Consider the following 20556-nt stretch of genomic DNA (forward strand, 5'->3'; position numbering starts at 1 on the left):
TTCTTTATTATTTTTCTCAAAACAAATATGATGTACCAACCACCTCATCCCATGTTGGACGTTTTTGCATGTGTGGCCTCCCCATGTGGGGCGTTATGTGGCCGACCCACATGGGTGGGTCCACATGGACCCCCACCTTGTGGGCTTTAGCCCAATGGGCCATATGACATGTATTTTTTATTTTTTTCAATGAAAATTCAATAAAATACTTTAAATTCAAAATTTTTATTGATGAACCCAACCCATATGACATTTACGGTACACCCTCAACATATGGTCGAACCATCCCCTTTAGAAAAATAATTTTTCGGACCAAAATGCCCATGTTTGATCATTACGCACCCAAAGGTAACTAAAATGACCTTAAATTGGATTGCCCCTAAAGGGGAAAGTTAAAAATAGAAAGTTTCATGGTCAAACTAAAAAATAGAAAGTTTTTAAGTTTGCTTCTTTTGGTGGGTGATATCAAACAGGATCACTTGGAATCCCCTAAAAATGCCCAAAATGCTTTTAACACACGAAATTTTCAAATCAAGTGAAACCCCTGAAAAATTCCACATTTAGCAGGTTTTCCAAAATTCACGAAACGACTCGAGATTTCTCAAACACGGTCCAGGGATCAAATGAATCATACTAGAAAAGGCCGAAATACCCCTGAAGTGCAAAAAATAGGAGAAACACTGAGAAATCTAAATTTAGCATGTCTCCCAAAATTTATGAAATGACTTCTCAGCCATACTATAATCTTGGATTTATTGGAAATGACCAAATTATTCTTGAGATGATAAAAATGAGGAAAACCCTGAGAGATACTAAAAATAGCAGGTTTTCTCAAATACTTGGAATCAACTACGACTCCTCAGTCATACCTTCGGGATAATCTCAGACACATCAGAAACGACCAACATGCCCCCAAGATACACAAAATGGGAAAAACCCTTAGAGATTCTAAAAATAGCAGGTTTTTTCACTTGATTGGAAACTCGAATTCTTATTTTCCAAAGATCAACAGAACTCCCTAGAAACCTTCAGGATTGTGAATTAACTTCAAAACACCTAAAATGCAAGAATGCTTGACCTAACGAGGAAGACCGACTCAAAACTCAATGAAACTACTAAATCATTTGCTTTTCAAAGTGGAGCAAAATGAGGGTGTTTACAGGCGGTAGCTTTCCAAATAAAGGGGTCCCATTGTTAGTAACTTACTCGAACAAGAAAAAATGATATCTATTAAAAATAGATATAAACTTATCTCCCGGGGAAGTCGACCAATTGAGAAAGACTCCCAAAACAGTATGATTCTAATCATCATGGACTCTATTCTCTATAAAAGGGATCCTCATATTCATAATGGAACTACGTTAAACCTGATCCTCAATAAAGGGGTACGTAGGCAACTTGGGAAAACCAGGTTCAGTCACAATCATCTCTCCCTCTTCTTCGTTGTTAATGCTCCTGAATCCCATCTCTTTCCCTTCAATTTACCTGTGATTCCGATTTCTAGCTTAAATATTGAAGTATCATAATTTCGGTACAACTAACATCTTTCTGTGAGTGCAAGTTGCTTACCGGAATAACTCTATCTCTACTAGATCGAATAGAGCAGATTTCGGCATCATCAGGATGATGTGGTGTAAACAATAGATATTTATCTGGTGTATATTCTTTTGTCCAATCACAGGTACTTTACTGTGTGGAAAATTCGTTGCCCTTGCACAATCTCAATCCCAAATCAAAATACAGAGGGAGGAAAAAGAAGTGATATACACTAAATAATGGTGTATATAATATACTCATTCACAAAAGTGAAGAAATTGCATTAGAATTACATTACATTATATAGATATTCAAAAAGATGCATTCTCCACCTCATGGGATTATTTATACACTATACAATGTTGTATATTCTCATTCGTAAAACTCCAGTATAGTTTCTATAATTGAAAACCCATAAAGACAAAGAAGAAGAAATACAGAATTCATTCAGCAATACTTTTAACGTGGAGCTCGACTGTGTTTTGGCGTTTGTTGAATTGTTGGTGGTCATAAAGATTGCTTAAGCATGGACAAAGCATTGATTATAAAGAAGTTGCATTTAATAATGGGTTTTCTCTTATAATGAGGTCTTCTGTCCCCAAGATGTGGAAAAAGGGTGAAAAAAATAGAACCCCTCATTTCACTCTCAACACACCCCTTATTCCATCTTTAGCCCAATCGTACCCTTATCTTTTATCTATAGACCCATCTTTTGTCCTTATCAAAGTACCCCTAGACATTGATAATGACTCCCATTTCAATTTCTCCCTTGCATTCTTAATATTGTATCATTTGTCATGCAAACACCTTTTCCATTATCCTTTGTGAAATACCCCCTCAAATTTGATATTGACACCTGCAAAAAAATTCATAAACCTTTAAAATGGGAAATGATATTTCCCCACCTTAAACAGATAAAATCCATCCCTCCCTCTAAGGGTGTCAATTTTGGCTCGGGCTCGGAAGCTTGCTCGAGCTCAGCTCGAATCCTTAACGAGCCGAGCTGAGCCGAGCCGGCTGGCCAGGCCCGTTAAGCTTAACGAGCCGAGCCCGAGCTAGGCCAGGCTCGGCTCGGCTCGTTAATAATTTAATATATTTAAATATATTTATTATATATTAATATATACACTTAAAGGGTTGTCCAGGGAGTGAAAAGGGGAGGCAAAATATGTCACTTCTTTTTTAGAACCCCATTTGTTACTTGGACCACCCCCCGTAGTGTAAAAAGAGTAGTCAAATTACACTAGATAGGGTTGTCCAAGGAAGATGAGGGGTGTGAACTTAATATAACCCGAGCTCGATAAGGCTCGCGAGCCTGGCCGAGCCGAGCTGAGCCGAGCCCGAGCCGAGGGGCTCGGCTCGGCTCGGCTCGTTTACACCCATACCTCCCTCCCCCCCCTTCCCCCTTCCTTTTCTAACGGTTTCTGTGAGAATGGTTCACAGCTTGAGGATAAATTCACCCCCTTTAACGTTTTTCTTTGCCTTTAAACTTAACGGATAACATACTTTTATATTTGTGAATTGGAGAATGCATACTTTTAAGATTGTACTTTTATATTTGTCTTAGTTCTTTGCTTAGTAAGTGGCTTCGATTTCCCATTTACAAAAAAGAGTAACTTAAAATAATTTCATTTGCAAATAAAACCAGATTTCTATGTTTCGACCTCAATAAAAAAAACCTTAGACATATAAAGCAAAGATTTTTTGCATAAAACAAATATTTTTTTTTTGTATGAATCATAAAAGATCATAGACAATGGAAACGTTAGGTCATCTCCGACGTTATTTGAAACCCTAAAAATTAAAGTATCCATTAACTGTTAAACATCTTATAAATGTGGACGTTTTAACCATCGTGTATCTTAGAAGCCGTTTTATCTCCTTTCCATCAAAGGGGTTTAAGTTTCATCACTGGACTTGTTGCTCTGCAATGTTCTCGACGGTCTAGATTTGATGAGAAAATAAGTTACCCACTGATGTAAAAAAATGAATTTACTGAGATTTCATATGAAGTCCAATATTTTTCAGAAAGTACAGTGGGCCCACTACTTAAAACTGTTCATTTTATGCACGGCCCACAGTGTAAATAGTTTGTACCCTGCAAATCATCTTCATAGGATGATCTTAAGTTCTTAACCATTAGATATGTAATAAGACTACATTATAGAAACCTATATAGATCGGAGGGTTAGGATCATCCTACAGAGAATACATCCTATTTATGTTCGAATGAACGGTTTGGATCACCCTAAGAAGTGGGCCTCACTGTACCTTCTGCAAAATACAGGACTTCCCCTCTGATGGCTATTCCAACCCCTCCCCCCGGTTTAACAGTTTTCGTTAAAGGAGGCGGAATAGCTTGGAGAAGCAACTGTTAACCCCAAAAGCATAAAAGTTAACAAAAACCGTTAAAGGTAGGGGTGTAAACGGATCGAATTCGGAGCGGATATGGCTATTTCCGAATTCGATTACAGTATACACTATCCGAATTCGGATTCGGATTCGGATTCGACGGATATTTAATATCTATTACCGAATTCGTATCCGTCGGATATTGTTCGAATTCGGATATTATCCGTATCCGTTTATCCGGTAAATTTGAACATTTTATTGCAGCACTTTATCTTTTTTCTCCTACTTACTCGAATGAATTTTCCAAACCCTAAAACTAGACCTCTACATTCTCTTCACAAAATTAACTCTCAAACCCTAAAATATATGAGATCCTCTTCTTCCTTTTAAAACAAAGGCAGAGAGAGAGAGAGGGAGGCGATGGGGATGGATGATAGTGTTGGTAGTGGTCTTTGGGTTTTTCCTTTTTTTTTTTTTTGTATATGATGGAATGGGTTTGGGCTATTTTTGTTTTTATTTTTATTTTTCTAAAAAGAACACTTTTCTTATAGAAACAAAAGATAGTGTGTCATTACTAAAAATAAATATTAATGATATTATTAATAATAAATAAAAAGGATTTAGTTCTCGGATTCGGATGTTAAACGGATCGGATATACCATTTACCAGATTCGCATCCGCTAAGAGCCGGATATCTCATAAACGGATTCGGATAATATCCGCTTGAAACGAATTCGGATAATATTCGCTTTAAACGGATTCGGATGCGGACGGTAATCGAATTTTCGAATATCCATTTACACCCATAGTTAAAGGGGTGGAGGGAATAGCCGTCAGAGGGGGGAAAATATCACTGCCCTAAATAAAAGCCTTATATTTTAAGGGAAATGATTTCAGCACAAACTTGTTTTGATACAAGACACTCGTGTTTCTTGTCTTTTAGCATTTATTGTCAGGTAAGTGCTTTTGGGGACAGTAAAAACACTTTTACGGTTCTTTAAATATAAAAGACAAGAAACATGAGCAACTTGTATCAAAACATGTTTGTGCTGAAATCATTTCCCTATTTTAATATTCGACTTCTATTTTTGGGAAATGATATATTCGCCCATTTTATGCCGTGGGACATCCACTTGTAGGGTAATCATAAAAGTACTAGAGGTGGGTGGCCCCAGGAAGAAAAAGGAACATATAATAACTTCCCTTATTTTTTACCCTCATAAAAATTAGTGGAAATATAATTTCCCATGTTATAAATAAAACGTGGAAGGACTATAAACTAAAACAAGGTGTATACACTACCTATAAAGATCGTTCATTTGATCATTTCTAAGAAAATTCATTTGCCCTTGCCCAATCCCAAGCCAAAATGCATAGAGCTTGGAAAAAGAAGTGATATACACTAAACAATGCTGTATATACTCATTGACAAAAGTGGGGATGTTGCTCTAGAAATACATTACATTCTGTAGATATCCATAAGGACGCATTCTCCACCTCAATTGACGCTTTTATTATATCATTCATTCATTAAACTCCAGCATAGAATCTATAATTCAAGACCCATAAAGACAGAGAAGAAAAATACTGAATAAATTCACCACTTGTAGAGATTCAATAAGGTGTAGTCTCCACCGCAACGTACATACACCAAGCAATGGTGTATACACTCATTACATGATAGTGCATGTTGCGGGATCTTCTTCACTGAAGAAATTGCAACTACTCACGCGGGCCCCACCACCATTCCTGCAGATCATATCCCTTGGATTACCTTCGGCACACCCCTTACAACAAAATCCATCCCTCGGATAACCATCATAATAAGGTACCACTGGAACTGGAACCGGAACATAAGGTTGGTATGGTGGGTACGCTGGATCGTAAGGTGGGTACAGTGGGTAGCATGGACGAAACGGTTCAGCGTGGGGCACCACCGGTTCGACCGGTTTTGTTGGTTCCTCCTTAGGTTTTGGTTTCTCCTCTTTGGGTTTCTCCTCAGCTTTCTTTGGTGGGTCCTCCTTAGGCTTCTCCTCAGCTTTCTTTGGTGGGTCCTCCTTAGGCTTCTCCTCAGCTTTCTTTGGTGGGTCCTCTTTGGGTTTCTCCTCTGCTTTTTTTGGTGGGTCAACTTTTTTTGGTGGGTCCGGTTTGGGCTTCTCTTCTTTGATTTCGATTTTTTGAATGCATTCTCCGGCCTTGCAGCGGAGTTTTTGGGCAAGCTTTTCCGGATCAAAAGGGCCTGAGATTGTTACCTTCTTTTGCTTCTTGTCAAAAGTCTGGCTTCTGATTTCTCTCGTTCTCAAATGGTAAAATTCATAAAGAACTCAGTTTTGTAAATTTGAATCAATTTATCTAAAATCTTCTTATTCTTTGGTTGCAATGAGTACTGCAGATAGATATATAGAGAAATGATATCAGCACAACCATTTTTGATATTTGCACTAACTCATCTTGTCTTTTATTATTTAAAGAGCTGTCAAAGGCTATTACAGTCCCTCAAAGGCTCTCACAAGCCAGTTTAAAAAGAAAAGACAAGATAGGTTTGTGCAATTATCAAAACATGGTTGTGCTGATATCATTTCCCTATATAGAGAGGAGAGAGTACTCACCACAGAACTTGGAGAGGATTTTTTTGATCTTCTTACAGCATCGATGGCAATCAAGATCAACATCCAATATTAAGGTGGAAACCTGTGAAAAAATTAATATCAAAACAAGTTTAGAGAGAGGTGGGTTCTTGAAGGGAACAAACAAAAGTGAAAGAGAAGCAAAACCGACTGTAATTATGAAGAAATTTGTGGATTTTAGGGGAAGACAAGGAGAAATTAAGGTTTTTAATGTGGGGGAAGACAAAAGAAAAAACAAACCCAATTTGGGCCAAAACAAAAAAAGAAGAAGGAAAAAGGCGATTTGAGTGACACACGCGCGCGCGCGCGCGCACACACAAAAAGATTGAACCCAGGCTATTGAAAAAATCCAAAATCAAAGGTGGATTTTGATCAAAACCCACCTTTGATTGTAAAATTCAATTCTAATATGAGAAAAAAAAAAAGAAGACAATATAAAGGATAAAATTGGAGAGAGAAAAAAACCCAGTTTGTAAAATTGAGAATTGGGGAGATTCTATAGACAAATATAATCACCAAGCAAAATACAAATATGATAAATCATGAAATGATTGGAGCATAAAAACCTAAGTTTTAGAATGAGGAGTAGACCTTCTCTGCCATTCTTGAGAGATCAAGATCTGAACTCCCTAGAGAGAGAGAGGGAGGGAGCGATCAAGATACATGAGTGAAGCCCCATTAAATACAAGGATAGAAAACAAACGTGGAAAGCGGTGCACGTATACAGTGACACGTGTTCTAATCGGACGGTTCTTACGATTCCCATGACATTGCGTGCTGATTGCTCATTCCTAATGCATGTGAATCCAATACGGGCTTAAACACCTATTTTCTTACGTATCATAAATTGATATCATAATTTCCAAATGATGTCATCAGGGTTGCATTTACAAATCCAGTGCATTTAAATTTGAGGGCATTTCTTAAACAAAGCTAGGGTTTGTACATTTGCAGTCATAGAGTGGGTGCATTTTGGGAATGGATTCGTAGAAGTGCTCAAGTCCCCCCCCCCCCCCCCCCAACAATTAGGCGCCGTTTGGATACGCTGATTTTAGAATCTCGGATTTCTTCAAAACTGTAGCTAAGAGACAAGAGAAGAAGCAGATCAGTCGTCGTTTTTTACTCGTTTTTATCTTCTCGACATTCTTTCCGTCAGCAAGAGTAGCAAATCCTCCCATATTTCTAGGTTTTAGAAATCTCAGGATGCAGGAGAGATTTTGTAAAACTTGAATTTCTCACTTAAAATCCAAGAAATGCTGCCAAGACAACATACGGCAACTTGATCATGAATCATCTTTTACACTGTTTTCAAACTAAAAACCTAGATTCTAAAATCCGCATATCCAACCGGCCCCTTAGTCTAATGACGGTAGCATTTGATTCATCTGCAACCAGAAGCACCATCTTTTTAATAGGGGTGCAACTTGGGTCGGGTCGGGTAGAGCTTTTGCTCAAAAATAAATTGGAATCAACCTGAATCAGACCTGAATTTAAGGTAAAAGCTCAACCCAACTCAACTCAACTCAACTAAGCCTTTGTTCCAAACTAGTTGGGGTCTGCAAGGTAAAAGCTCAACCCGAATTCCCAAAAATCGTCCCGAGCTGCACCCCTTCTTTTTAATGAATAAAAAAGGGTAAAAACTGCAATTTTTGGTCCATGAATAGCATGGGTGTAAAATGATGGACCCAATCCTATGTGTGGGTTTGGGTGATTATGGGGCTCACTACATAAATAAAAAAATCAGGTGCAAAATGGTAGGCCCTACCCCATCTAATCATGAGGGCCCCACCCGTGCTATGCACGACGTGTACAAAATTTCTATGGAAAAAAAAATCCAAGGTCGATTAGGTTTGCAATTTTCTTGAAAAAAAGAAAAAATTATATTCTAGAAAGCAAATGCCATGGAAAATAAGTTCATAAAATGCTGGAAAATTTATTTTTATGGGAAAAATTTCCAATAAAAAAATTCCTTAAAAAATTTTCCAATAAAAAATTATATTTTAGTCTGTTATAAACGAGCAGGGGTAGGTTGCAAATTAATAAATTAGTAGTAGCCAATAGGAAAATAATATCCGCACAGCTTTTGTCTAACAAGGCCATTCCACCTTGTTGGGTGTTCAATTCCAAAAAAAACAAGCAACCTCTTAACAACCGTATCAAAAAAGTGTTTAATAATGTGAGGAGTGCGATTGTCAAAACAGAGGAGTGTTGATTTTATCATGCCGACTTAGGTATAATTTGGGGCCAATAGGCATCTTGTCGAAAGGTCAGAGGAGCGAGTCCGTTTATCATAGTTTGACCATACAAAAACCCACCGATTTCCGCAGTATGATATTCTGGTAAGGGATCAATATCTCACATTACTATTTGGAAGGTGATAAATTCGCTCCCCTTATAGGATAATTCGCACCCCTTGAAGTCTCCCACATACTTTAACCTTACAGTGGTGCGAATCATACTAAAGTGGGTGCGTATTTATCATTACCCTATTATTTTATACATTTTAACCAGCTGTCAAGGGTTGTTGCGATTCCAAGCTACCCAGCTTCCAACTAGAGACGTATAAACACGGCGATTCGTCCTTTTATAAAATAAGTCGTGCAGATATCACCACTGTATCATGTATTATGAGATTTAATCTCAGGCAATCGTTTATCCGTCCAAAACCCTAAACCTTAAATCCTAAACCTCTCTCTGTACACTTCAACCTAAGAGAGAGACGCTCAGCTCTCACAGGTACGCCTAGATTCCCTCTCTCTTGATTATTTACATTTTTTCGTTGCTAAAATCGCCATTGTAAGGTTTTTTTCTGTTGAAAAGAGAAGAGAACGAAAAAGAGAAATAAAAACAAAAACCCTAACCCTCTTCCAAAAACCCAGTGATAATCGTATGCAAACAGGGATATTATCGATTGATTGGATAGTGTATCTCCGTCAATCATCCGCTCTCTCCGAAATTTATTGGGTTATCAGATTTTCGATTTTTATACTTGAATCAACGAATGGTAAATTTAGGCTACTGATATTGGCACTACCATGTTTTAATAATTGCACGAACTCAGCTTGTCTTTCTTTTATGAATTGGCTTATGAGAGTTTTTTGGGGAAATGTAAAAACTTTTGGCAAGCTTTAAACAATAAAATACAAGATGAGTTTGTGCAATTATCAAAACATGTTGGTGCCAATATCAGTACCCTAAATTTAATGGACACATTTTAGTTGACAAGCTTAACAAATTTACAGCAGAGCATATAGACATTATAGCATTGGTGTATGTTCCGTGGAATGAAAGCAAAGCAAGTTGTGGAGACAATTGATAGAAAGTTTCATTGTTCTCTTCAAGACTAGTGAGTGTCTTTTTGTCTATATCTTGCAAATGATATTTTGCGCAAAAGTATGTGAAAGGGTTGGGAATTTGTTGGTGAATTTTTGAATGTTCTTTCAGTGATTCACTTGAGACTGGGGATAACTTTTGCAGAAATGATGCCATAAAATTGTTTTTCATGGAGAGGAAATGAACCCAACTAGTGTCAGGATTAGACTTAGCCAATTTGAGCTGGGTAGATTCTTTCACCTTCTTCATGAAAATTTTCTAAAGGCCGACCCCAACTAGCTTGGGACAAAGGCATAGTTGAGTTGAGAGGAGAGGTGAGTAAAGGGTGATGTGTATTGTTTTGGAAGATGCCAGGGACCAGTTCTTCCTTCCAAGTTGCATGGCATTAGTTCTTCTTGAGAAAAGAAGCAGGGGTCTTAAATCTTAATTAGAAAGAAGCAGAGGTCTTAATTAGAAGTGCTGAACGAGAAGTGGTGAAGGATCCTTCTTGCAAATTGGTTGAGGTTTGATTGAAGGGTGATAGAATTCCCGTCTGGTCCTTTGCAGACAAGAAAGAACCTTCCTAGGGTGAGGCTGGCTTTGGGAAATGATTCAGGGAACCAGGGGAAGATGATCAGGCACTCCATTCGAGTATGCCAGTCTCGAAGCCTATGGAGAAACTCTCTATTCGTTGGAGGAATTGGAGGAGCCCCTGACTGGACCCCTTCAGTTGTTTTGAAATGTTGTGTTTGGTAACTTGGTTAGGGATGACTTGTTGGTAAGGATTTGATGAAGTCTTTTACTAGTGTGGCAGACATATCCATCTCATCAGTTGAGCAATTATTCGGCCAGAGTACTTGAGTCAGTGCCTCACCATCAAAATTCTACTAAATATGCATTTCAGAAAGATATTAGGGAAAATTTAGGAATACCAAAAGAAATTTGTTCTATGGTGAGTGCGGCTACCCAAATTAAAAGTGGCAAACCCAAATTTAATAGCGAAAAATTCAGTTTTGTACGGGGCGGCACAGGGCAAGGGCAATCCCCCCCCGGGTCCTCGCTTAATGATGGGAAAACTCTCACCTCAATTTCAACCATATTTTTCTCGGCCAAGTTGCATTAGCTTGTGGTCTTATGATGGTTCCGGATTTTGGATGCAGCGCCGGTAATGATCCGGCAACAGTAATGGTTGAGGAGTAGTGAAAAATCCGACAACTGTCGCCTCGTTTAGTGGCTAGGTGAAACGGCAACAGGCACCATGATGGATGGATTTGTGAGGATCTGTGGGTTGATAGCCGAAAGAAGGCGGCTGGGTCTGCTGTGCTCTTTGGCCCGCTACTGGAGAATCGTACAGAGAAAACTGTCTCCGTGACTCATTTCACAAATTCAAAGACACTAGTTACAGGCTGTTACTGAATGCAAAACTCATGATTATGGCAGCCTTGAATGTCTGAAGGGGCTGGAAATTGTGAGAATAATATTGTTGGAGTGGCCTTTTTTTTTTATCCGTGAAAGGGGGGTTACAAAGTTGTTTGCTGCCAGAAAATGAAGGTTGCCGACGACGATCTATTCATCGACCTTCTCCATTGTCGTGGGCCAGAAGGTCAGATCATTAGCTGAGTGAAATGATCGTCTTGTCACCGATCGTTGAAAAAATAAGGACGATAGCAACACAGCCAAAACTGTGAAAATGGTTTGGCTAGAGGTTGAAGATGATGGATTGAACTGCTAGTTTACTTAGCAACAAAGAAAAACATTGTTCTTTACTTGGCAACGAAGTCTGGAAGGATTGAATTCCTCCTTCGTGCTTCCATTTTTGTTCCATGATCTCACTGGATGCAAGGTGTTTTTTTTCTTCTCTTTTCATCTTTGTATTTACGTTTTTACTATTGAGACTTGGAGATGCTTGGGTGATGTGGGTTTGGTTTAGTTAACTAGATTATTTAACAATATTTTGAAGACTAACTGCTTTGGAATTCAAAGGTTTTAGACTGAGCCGGACTAAGACATAGTATATGGAGTGCAACTTTAGTAATGTAATGAGGCGGGGCGAGGATGTAGTAAATATGACTGGACAGTAGGTACCTAAGAGGGATATCTTTCGCTATCTTGGTTCAATCCTACAAAAGGAAGGAGAGATTGAAGAGGATGTCAATCACAGAATAAGAGCAGATTGGTTGAAGTGGAAGCATGCTTTAGGAGTTCTGTGCTACTGCAAAATACCTACCAAGTTGAAGGGAAAGTTTTATAAGACAACTGTGAGGCTAGCCACGCTGTACGACTTAGAATGTTGGGCCACCAAGAAGCAACATGACTGACATTGTTTTCCTTTGTTTAAACTAGAAGTGGAGTGAAATATCTAACTTGGGTGTGCCAATACCAACCCCATGTGTAGCAAAAACAAAAACCAAATGCTGCATCATTCATTACCTGAGCCACCCCTAGAAAATATAAGAGAAGAAAAAAAAATACACCATGGGGGGCTGTCCAAGGAAGCACTAGGGGGTGGGTCTCATTTTGGGAAGAGAAAGAGAGAGGGAGCTCGAGCTCCACGCATCCTAGCCACCATCAACCTCCACCCATCCTCTACCTTGGTTCCACCTCCATTGCTTCTTCACCATCACCATACAATCACCATCAGACCCTTCATTTGCCTAATGAGTGGAGGAAGAGTACATTAGTACCTATTTATAAGAATAAAGGGGATATCCAGAGTTGCACCAATTACCGAGGAATTAAGCTAATGAGTCACATTATGAAGCTTTGGGATAGGGTAATTGAGCATAAACTAAGAAAAGAGATTAAAGTGTCAGAGAATCAGTTTGGCTTCATGCCCGGACGATTGACTATGGAAGCTATCTTCTCGATTAGGCGGTTAATGGAGAGATTTAGAGAAAATAAAAAAGGACCTTCATATGGTTTTCATTGATTTGGAGAAGCGTATTTCCAGTAGTGTTATGTGGTGGGTCCTTGAAAGGAAAAAGTGCCAACTAAATATGTTGATGTGATTAATAATATGTACGATGGAGAATAACTAGTGTCAGAATTACGGATGGCACGTCTAGTGAGTTTCCAATTACAATAGGACTACATCAAGGATCAACTCTAAGCCCTTATCTTTTTACTCTAGTTATAGATGAACTTATGGAGGGTATCCAGGACAAGCTCTTAAATAGTTCAAGGAATTCATTGAAAGCTCTTAGAGACACAGACACCCCCTCATGCAATATCAGGGTAATAACCAAGTTATGAGTGCAGGAGTTAATGCTAAATTAGAGTTATGGAGATGCGAATGCTTAGGTGGATGTGTGGCCACACAAGGCTAGATCGAATTAAAAATGAAGACATCCGTAAAATGGTGGGGGTGGCATCAATTGAGGAGAAGATGAGAGAGCACCGCTTAAGATGATTTGGGCATATCCAACGTATGCCTTTGGATGCTCAATGAGAAGAAGTGACTCGTGCCAAGTTGATGGAGTAAAAAGAGGTAGGGGCAGACCCGAAAACAACTTGGCTAGAAACAATGAGGAAAGGCTTGAGGGCTAGGAGCATAACAAAGAACATGACCTTGGATAGGATAGAATGGAAGAAAATGATCCATGTAGATGAACCCAACTAGTGTCAGGATTAGACTTAGTCATTTTTAGCCGGGTAGATCCTTCAGCTTCTTCATGAAATTTTTCTAAAGGATTGATTAGTTGACCCCAACTAGTTTGGGACAAAGGCTTAGTTGAGTTGAGTTAGTTTTTACTATTTATGTTGATTTTGATGTTTTCTAATGTATTCTCGTGTGATTACTACTCTTTGATGGTGTATTTAAATGGTAGAAAATTAACTGTTATGATAGAGCCCCATATTGAGGAGAATTGCTAATTGGGGATAATATGGAAATGTTAAAGTATAAAAGTTTAACAAGCCAACCCTAAAAAGAGGTGCCACATGTGAGGGGGAGTGTTAAAAGTATTAAAGATTAAACAATGCCAACTCCAACAGCTTAAGATTTTGGAGTAATTGGTTGTTTGACATGGTATCAGAGCAAAGGTCTTGAGTTCAAACCTCCTTGTTAGTAAAAATCCACATGCAATGGCCAACCCAAAAAAGGGGCCACATCTGCCACGTATAGGCCAACCCTAAAAAGAGGGGCCACACGTGAGGGGGAGTGTTAAAGTATAAAAGATTAACAGGCTAACCCTAAAAAGAGGGGCCACACGTGAGGGGGAGTTTTAACGTATAAAAGATTAAATAATTCCAACTCCAACCGCTTAAGCTTTTGGAGTAATTGGTTGTTTGACAGGAAGAACTATTAAAAATTTGATTATGCTGGGGGGACGCTGGTCCGGACAATACCAAACACTAGGATCAGAATCATGACCGATTCCCTTGATGAATTTCAGAGCTTACCTAAACACTAGAATCAGAATTGCCATTCTGTTTATTGGTGAATTTGAATAGGAATTGAATGTGATGTTAATTCCGATTTCTTATTCTGACAATCCAATCACACCCGAAAAGTTTTTTCAGGGGAGGGGAGATAACAACAAATATTAGTTAAAGAAGATTTAAAAGAAAAGTTTATAATAGAAGAAGTAACCACAATATTCAATAATAAAACAGAATGTTTCAGTTAAAAAAAAAAGAAAAACAGAAAACATAACGTCACACTTAACACGGAACAAAAACATGTCGACATGCCCACATTAAGTCTGACACTTTAGCAATGCATTATCCATTTACACGTGTCCAAAGGAGTGTCAACACATGTCGACACGTGTCAGTGTTGACACGACACAACACGTGTCAGCAATAAATTCAAAGTATCGGCTAAATCATAGCATAGAGCTAAAGCCATTTTGACTTAGTTTATCAGACAAGTTGTTCACTTAGGAGGCAACTGAATGAAAGAAGGTAAAATTATTTCGGTTAAAATGGGATTTTTGTGAAAATCTATTTACATTGTTTGGATCGTTCAATTTTTCTGGAAATCAGTTTCATGAGCTTTACGGGAAAAAAAAACAGTAAATAGAATTCATATTAAAATGCCTGAAATTGATTTTTGGGGAACTCGATTTTAATTTCTCAGAGCCTCTCGTTCACCAAGACGGACCCCTACCTCCCCTCTTCGGCTTAAGACCCACCACCAACTTACCCCTCTCCTCTATCACCGTCCCCCACCTCTACTCCCTTGGCGCCATCTTTCATAGTTCCATCTCTACCTTGACTCCACCTAGGCTACCATCATAGATGGAGATGTGGTTAATTGATTCGATTGTTGTAGCACCTCGACTCCACCTACCCGTGTTATGCCTACCTTTGCATCCTTCATCCAGCGTTGTTGGTTTCTCTTTGCAGTAAATCTCGGTTTCTACTTTGGCCGCGCCAAGGACGTTGACGTCATCATGACACTCACCCTAGGCCTGTTTTGCCGCATTCAAATTCTCCATCCTTGCACCTTTTTTGCCTCAAGATGGCTTGGCTCATTGCGAGCACTAATGGGGGATTAGTGGATGCAGGGAACTCTTGCTCAGGATCGTCGGCAGATCTGCCTCTACACACTTGTTGGTCTCTCCTTTTAATTCCTTCTGCCCATCCAAATAAGGTAAATTGATTTCCCCTGAAATTGTTTCTCTCTAAATCCGATTCCCTCTGAATTTGGTTTCCCACTGAAATCGATTTCAGTCCAGCCAAATGACCCTACACATGCGTTTCTTCGCTAGTGAGAAAAATTCAGACTTGTCTGTAATATTGTCCTAAATAGCCTCGTAGAAATGATTAATTTTACCAAAATATAGATTGTATTCTTAATACACCGGCACAATGTAATATGATTTTATTACGCAGGCGATATGCATTTGATATGAATACTTGTATCTAATTGAGCCTTCCACAGAGAATAGCTCAAGACAAGGATGCCCATTATGCACTGTTAGTTGTCTGGAGGGAGCTCTCCTTGTTTATTGTTTGGTGCATCTCATGCACTTAACTGCTACTGTGGGTACCTGTGTTTCAATGTTATGTTGGTTTAAGTTTTAACCAAGGATTTAAATTTCGGTTTCGGACATAGCCGAAACCGAAATTCGGTAATAAATAACAGCAAATTTCATTTATGTACTGCAAAATTTCAGTAATTTCAGCTGAAATTTTGGGAAAAAAAAGTAAAAAATCACATTTTCACGAAATTTCGGCCGATATTACCGCCGAAATTTGGGACTTTGGATGAAATTTCGAATTTTTGGCGATTTCGGTTTCGGTCCCAACCAAAATCTAAAATTCGGCTGAAATTTAAAACCATGGTTTTAACTAATAGTGCGAAATCCTGCCTAACACTTTGAGAATAATGATTGCTGTTCTTTATTATAATTTATAATATTATTCTTGAGATTGATGATTGTTTTTGTTACAAGCACGAATATGTTACTACATGCGCTCTGAACACCTAGATGCTATTTCCTTCTGTTATCTAAAGCAGCCCGTTGGTGGAATACTTTCATCATTTCTATATTAAGACCTGTATCAAGATAATTGATTCGTAACCGAGATTTGGCACCCTAAAATTTTTCATTGCTGCTTTTATAGAGCTTCAACATTTGAGGAACAGTTTACCAGATCAAGTGGTTGTTCAGCGCATTGAAGAGAGACTATCAGCTCTCGGAAATTGTATAGCTTGCAATGATCATGTCGCTCTTACACATACAGATCTAGACAGGGTAAAATTGCTATCCCTTTTTTTTTTTTTTTTTACTTTTCAAGAAAACAAACTGTATCTGTGAGTTCAGGGGTTCATAGTGTTACATTGCTGTACAATTTGACTCAATATTTGATTTATACATTTGTAAAAATGTGTAACCTTGATGGTTTTTGCAGTTGTGGTTTCAAGCATATTTTCAAAACTCCCCCTCGTCATCGTCGACTCCCCCGAGTCGACTATCCTTTTCCTTGGCCGCGCGTTCCATGTTTTGCCTTACAAAGTCAATAAAAACTCCTTTGACTCTCCCTAGCTATGATCACATCACCCGAGTACTCAGCCGTGTCTTGCCGAGTTGACTAGGATTTTCTTCGGCTGTGTTTTGACCCGCATCTGGGTTTTTAAACATTGGTTTTAACGGCTTCTCATTTTCACTTTATGGATGGGATTTTATTCTATTTGGTGTTTCAGTTTATTCTTTTTTTTTCTAGATAACCGTGGGAAACATTTTTCAAGTAGAGATGCATATCATTGACAACTATTACTGATTCCTATGTTATCTTGTACCATGCATGTCGTTTGTGATGGATTCTCCCTGTACTCTGACAGATCTGTTCATTTCTAAAAGCTTATGCTGTTATATGATTTTTCATGCTTTTGGATGCTGAATCTAGTTCTTCTTGGTATTAGAAAAATTTGGTGTCGACCATCCTATTCCCATAACTCCCATCTCCCACCTCCTTCCTTTCTGTCGATCTAAGCCCTTATTCAATAGATCTACTCTAGACCTTCAACTCTCACTTTCATTCTTTGTGGATCCAATTCGTCATTGGGCCCATTGTAATCTGTGGAGTTTAAGCTGTCCATCTGTTCTCCTCCTCTGTAGTAATTAAAGGAGGTTTCTTAAAGCACATTCAATTTATCATTGATAAATCAAACGGACTGTGTTGTGGACATATTATGAATATGTATAGGACTGTTACATTATGACAAAGCAGATTGGTACGTGACAATTAAGTTATTGTTGGGCTGTGATTAGTGATTACCTGATTGGACTGTTTGTGGACTGCTAATGAACTGTTAACAATCACATTGTGACTGTTGGGCGTGGTAGTGGTGACTGGTCGTGGCGGAAATGGTCTTGGCCATGACTCATGGAGAAGTTGCAATGGTGGCGCGGATGGTGTGATCAGAGGTGTACTTATTGTGCATGGATGAATCCCTCTTCTGATTAATGTTGGGAAAACTTCGACAAGCCTTTTCATTACATTGATGGAAATGACACTTCCCCTCATGTTTCCTTTGAGACTCAACTACCCTATTCATGATTTAGTTGTGCTTTCTTGGGACGATTATGACTTATGAGAATCTTTTAGAAACCTTTCATCCGACCTTTCCTTGCCCATCCTCCTCTTTGGCTACAATGGCTCATACGTGTAATGTTTCCTTGCTTGTTTCTGACTGTGCCTCTCTTTGGATAATTGATTCGGGTGCGTCAAACGGTATGATAGCTGAGTCTTCTACCTTCACCTCCATTGATCTCTCGTTGTCTTATTTTTAATTCACTCTTATCGATAGATCCTGTGCCCCGATTAATTTTCAAGGGTCCATGTGCCCCACCCAATCTCCATCGTGATAGTGTGTTGTACTTGTGCATAAATTTTCATCGATGGATATGTTGGGAGCCAAGTCTATAGATGCACCGATATATCACGCGACACAGCTGGTCAAGGACAAAATATAACCGTTCGAAGATCTTTGCAGATGTCGCCTAGTTGGAAACCTGATCTACATCACTATCACACGACCCTTTGATGATCATTGGGAAGTTTTCGATGTATCCTAGGATACCTCAAAGGATCCCTAGGAAAAGGATTTCTGTTAAAAAAAACAAGCATTTAAAAGTAAAGTTTTTCAAATGTATATTGGGTTGGATCATCTTCATATAGACAATCAACTACTGGTTATTCTACAATCATTGGAGGAAATCTAGTTGGCACAACAAAATGTAGTTTTGCGATCTAGTGGATAAGTAGAGTACCCTACGACGGCCCACACAATGGGTCAGTTAATATAGTTAAAAGCATTGATGGAAGATTTGGGTTTCGATATTTCCAACCTATGAAGATGCACAGAGACAATCAATCTGCTATATACATTGCCATCGATCCCATGTTTTATGAAAAGACAAAGCACATTGAAGAGGACTGTCATAGTGACCAAGACAAGATAAAAGTGATAGGTACACCATATATGAAATCTAAAGATTAACTGGTAGACATATTTACAAGGGCTGTTGCACTGTCAATATGGAAGTATTTGTTCCAAGTTGGGCATAGATGACATCTATACACCAGCTTGAGAGGAATGTTGAAGAGACTGTCCACCCACTTAGCATTAGAAAAGAAAAAAAAACTGTCCACCCACTTGTATGATATGATTGTGGTGTTAGATGATAAACCACAGGATTTCATCATCTATTTATGTTCTCTTCTTCCCATTTCTCCGTCACTTTCCTTTCTCTACTTTTCCCTCTTTTCAACTTGCATGGAGGTAATTAAAAGCGACACTGCTATTAAAATCCATATTCTGCATTTCTTATTTTTCTTATGATTTCCAGGAAACTGAGGAGCTGATTGCTGATGTTCTTGGAGTAGAGGTTTTCCGACAGACAATTACTGGAAACATTCTCGTGGGTAGTTACTGTGCATTCTCCAACAGAGGCGGATTGGTAATGTTTTTTTCCCTTCAAAGCGCTCTAAAACTGCGTTCTTTTAAAAACCCATTCCCATCCAAACCCCGCTTGAAACCATAGTTTTAAATTTCTGCCGAAACTGAAACAATTCAGCTAAGGCCGACAAAAAATTTATTGGAAATTTACAAGATTTTTGCGAAATTATTCCGAAATCTCGGTTAAAATTTCGTTTTTCCCATTTTCACAAAATTTCCACTGAAATTTTACAAATGTCCTCAGAAATTTGAAAAAATTTGAAAATTTGAAAAAATTTCACTGATTTTTTTAATTCCCCACCGAAATAACAGAAATTTCAGTAATTTTGAAATATCGGTGGAAATTTCAAAAACCGAAATTTATCATTTTTTAAATGATTTCGGCCGAAATTAACCTTGCTTGAAACAGGTACACCCTCATACATCGATAGAGGACCTTGACGAACTTTCAACGCTGCTTCAAGTTCCTCTTGTGGCCGGAACTGTAAACAGAGGCAGTGAAGTCGTCGCTGCTGGTATGATTGTCAATGACTGGACGGCTTTCTGTGGTTCAGACACTACTGCAACTGAGCTCTCTGTCATTGAGAGCGTTTTCAAATTGAGGGAAGCTCAACCAAGCGCAATTGTTGATGAGATGAGGGAATCTTTGATAGACAGCTATGTGTGAGTGCTTTCTGTTGGCTTAACTTATGCCTAATGGAATGATCAACACTGATAATTCTCATATGTGTTTTCATTTTTGTCAAATCTTTCATGTTTGACTCTTTTTTTGATGCATTAATGCATGATTTAAGGCACTGGTATGGTATACTTGAACTTTGTGAGATCACATTTATTATCTCACGAGCCACTCTAAAATCATTCTGAGATCTTGTGGGTGTGTCAAGATTAAGATTTTGATTTTCAGAGCTTCTCATAGTATCACTTCCCTCCCCTTAGAATACATCAAGAAATAGGAAATTGGGTTCTAATTGAATGAAGGGCTATGGAAACTCTCTCAATAAGGGCCTCTTTGGTTTGCTGGAATTTTCCAGGAAAAAAAAATGGTAAGGAAAAAATATTTCCTAAATTTCTTATTTTTTTTTCATTGAATTGGACACATGAAAAAGATAAATTGAAGCTGCTTGCTCTAATTTTATTAGGAGGGACCTTCAATTTAAGATGAAATTACACTAAATAAACCATAAATATAAGGAATTTTTTTTCCAGGAAAAGAAATTTACGTCGGAAATGCTTTTCCTGCAATCCAAAAAAGAAATTGAATACAAAATTATTCCGTAATTCCTTATTGTTGATTAAAATTATATGGTCATGATT

The 20556-nt window shown here is 38.4% G+C and overlaps 2 protein-coding genes across 8 annotated transcripts in view; one reads left to right on the plus strand and one right to left on the minus strand.

Moving 5' to 3' along the window:
- The window catches only part of LOC143846605 (eukaryotic translation initiation factor 6-2-like), a 56431-nt gene extending 36323 nt beyond the window's left edge, over positions 1–20108 (plus strand). The window contains exons 6-8 of the mRNA XM_077355084.1: positions 16401–16531; positions 19130–19240; positions 19649–20108. Coding sequence (XP_077211199.1) covers positions 16401–16531; positions 19130–19240; positions 19649–19906 — 500 coding nt within the window. The 3' untranslated portion in view covers positions 19907–20108. The remainder of the gene's footprint in view (positions 1–16400; positions 16532–19129; positions 19241–19648) is intronic.
- Positions 5287–20556, minus strand: part of LOC143846606 (Heavy metal transport/detoxification superfamily protein) — a 30603-nt gene continuing 15333 nt past the window's right edge. The window contains exons 1-3 of one of the 7 annotated variants that reach the window (XM_077355085.1): positions 7107–7221; positions 6498–6579; positions 5287–6178 (exon numbers count right to left, since the gene is read on the minus strand). In XM_077355085.1, coding sequence (XP_077211200.1) covers positions 5562–6178; positions 6498–6579; positions 7107–7118 — 711 coding nt within the window. In that variant the 5' untranslated portion in view covers positions 7119–7221 and the 3' untranslated portion in view covers positions 5287–5561. Of the gene's footprint in view, positions 6275–6497; positions 6580–7081; positions 7312–20556 lie in introns of those variants that run through there. The other 6 variants (XR_013234796.1, XR_013234795.1, XR_013234793.1 and 3 more) reach the window with 6 other exon arrangements.

The sequence above is a fragment of the Tasmannia lanceolata genome, unplaced genomic scaffold (genome assembly GCF_043159265.1).
Source record: "Tasmannia lanceolata isolate RefF3 unplaced genomic scaffold, GAP_Taslan_0.1 ptg000015l, whole genome shotgun sequence".
In the NCBI taxonomy this organism is placed as follows: Eukaryota; Viridiplantae; Streptophyta; class Magnoliopsida; order Canellales; family Winteraceae; genus Tasmannia; species Tasmannia lanceolata.